Genomic DNA, 2,082 nt, shown 5'->3' with positions numbered 1-2,082 from the left:
TTAAAAACATAATAACTGTAGTTATGGATGTTTTTTCTGAATGGCTAATTGAAAAGTTAAAAAGTAATGTTAAAAACATAATAACTGTAGTTATGGATGTTTTTTCTGAATGGCTAATTGAAAAGTTAAAAACATAATAAGTTAAAAAATTTAATTAATTAATACTCTAAGTTTATGCTGTTTCTTTCACACTGAGAGTGTTTTTCATTAATTTTTTTTATAGAAGCACGTTTGTTCATTTTCTTAATATCTTAGGGCAAGTGGCCTTTTCATGAGATAAACTTCTGTTATCAAAATATATTTATTTTAAATGTTAAAAAAGTAATGGGGTCTTGTCCGGGATTGAAATAACACTATTGGCTTAAAGTGATTATTTTCACACTATTTCACTGAATGCCCTATAAAAGGTTAAGATAAACTTTGGCACTTAAGACTTTATTCCAACATGAACTGTAGTTATGGATGTTTTTTATAGGCATAGTATATGACTGTAAATAACAATAGCATGCTGCTTCTGTAGCAGTGAAAATGCAACCCTCAATCAGTCCGTCTAAATCGATTAATTGGTTTAATCATGTTTAACTGATTATTAAAATAACCGTTAACTAATTTGGTAATCAAATTGCTTGAGAGTAATAGTAAACAGACTCTAAAGGGGCAATTTTGCTGAAAGAATCTCCAGCTTACAGCAGCATTTAAAACAAAACAAAAATGTAAAAAATTTTCATTTAAGACCAAATCTTTAAAAATGGCTGAAAATGCATATACCCCATTTACCCCTAAAGGTTAATCCCAGACATGGCCGATGTAAATAGGGCCTCTATACTCCAATCCGAGCATACTCTGACTAGTCTGAATATAATCTTATCCTCTTCTACCTGAACAGCTGTAGGATAGGAGCAACAAGAGAGATGAAGAATCCTAAATGTCTCCTTTTAGTTAAGGAGCTTTATTATGGATTTATTCTCCCCAAAGGAAATAAAAAATGCTGTTTGATTGGACTGTTCAAGGCCAAGGTGCATGGTTATGGCTATGCAACACCACTTTTAAACATATAAAACTCATATAAGCTCATTAATTTCTCAGTCCCCTCAGGCGACAGGACGTGAAAACCTGAAGTGTCGATGAAAGCTGCCTTTTCTCCAACAGAAACGAACGCTGCGGCTCTGGCTGGCGTCCCAGAGACGGCGCAGCTCGGTGAATGCTGATGAGACCGAGGCCAGGTTGCACGAGCTCTGCTCCTCAGAGGGCTGGGATCCAGAGGGGAGTGATGGAGAGGAGGATGGAGAGGAGGAGATGGACAACAGCGAACCTCTAGACGACAGCGATGTCGTTCTGTCAGACTCAGGTAGGGGGCAGCGCTCTCTCTCTACCATCCAAATAAAGACCTCTCAGCTAGAGGAGGAGCATTTATCTCATGTGTGTCCTGTTTCCCTCCTGTTGATTGTAGATGATGATTTGGAGGGTTATGACAAGATGGTGTCTGGAAGAAGGAAGACAGGAAGGGTGAGCTGCACAAGCAGACGTTTCTCATTTATCCTTCACAGTTTTTAAATTTATTTTCTTAACTTGTTATCAATCTCTGCTGCAGTGGAACAAGAGGAATGAAAAGGGAGAGACGTCCCTCCACAGAGCATGTATAGATGGGAACCTGAAGCAGGTCCAGTACCTGGTGGAACAGGTGAAACATCATTTTCTCTAGTAAATCCCTCTCCACTGAGCTGATCCAATCGATGAACAGTTTAAAGGTACATAGTCACATTATTTACCTGAACAAAAAAACCATTAGATTTGGATAAAATCAGGTAATTTCCACCAAGCATCCACCCTGATACAGTTTAGATGGTAGTTTTTAAGGCTAAATAGAATTCCAGCACTGGGTGCTCCATGAGCAGACTTAAACAGAATTTGCACTATCTGCTGGCAATAGTGTAAAACATCAGAAAGCCTGATGGCGGCAACTGAGGCAGTTACTTAAAGGCACACTATGCAACATTTTTCAGTTAATTAATGTGTTCCATAACGTTTTGGATGATTAAATGAGTCATTTCAGGTTGAACAAAGGTTTTCTCTGGTGGTCTG

At 38.0% G+C, this 2,082-nt stretch overlaps 1 protein-coding gene across 1 annotated transcript in view; it reads left to right on the top strand.

Moving 5' to 3' along the window:
* Positions 1-2,082, top strand: part of tonsl (tonsoku-like, DNA repair protein) — a 32,019-nt gene that overhangs the window by 9,660 nt on the left and 20,277 nt on the right. The window contains exons 11-13 of the mRNA XM_015385148.1: positions 1,150-1,348; positions 1,451-1,506; positions 1,592-1,681. Of these exons, the coding sequence (XP_015240634.1) occupies positions 1,150-1,348; positions 1,451-1,506; positions 1,592-1,681 (345 nt within the window). The remainder of the gene's footprint in view (positions 1-1,149; positions 1,349-1,450; positions 1,507-1,591; positions 1,682-2,082) is intronic.

This window comes from Cyprinodon variegatus, unplaced genomic scaffold, assembly GCF_000732505.1.
Source record: "Cyprinodon variegatus isolate N-32 unplaced genomic scaffold, C_variegatus-1.0 Scaffold332, whole genome shotgun sequence".
NCBI classification, from domain to species: Eukaryota; Metazoa; Chordata; class Actinopteri; order Cyprinodontiformes; family Cyprinodontidae; genus Cyprinodon; species Cyprinodon variegatus.
The sequence above is the reverse complement of the archived record's forward strand: the minus strand, read 5'-3'. Positions and strand labels throughout refer to the sequence as shown.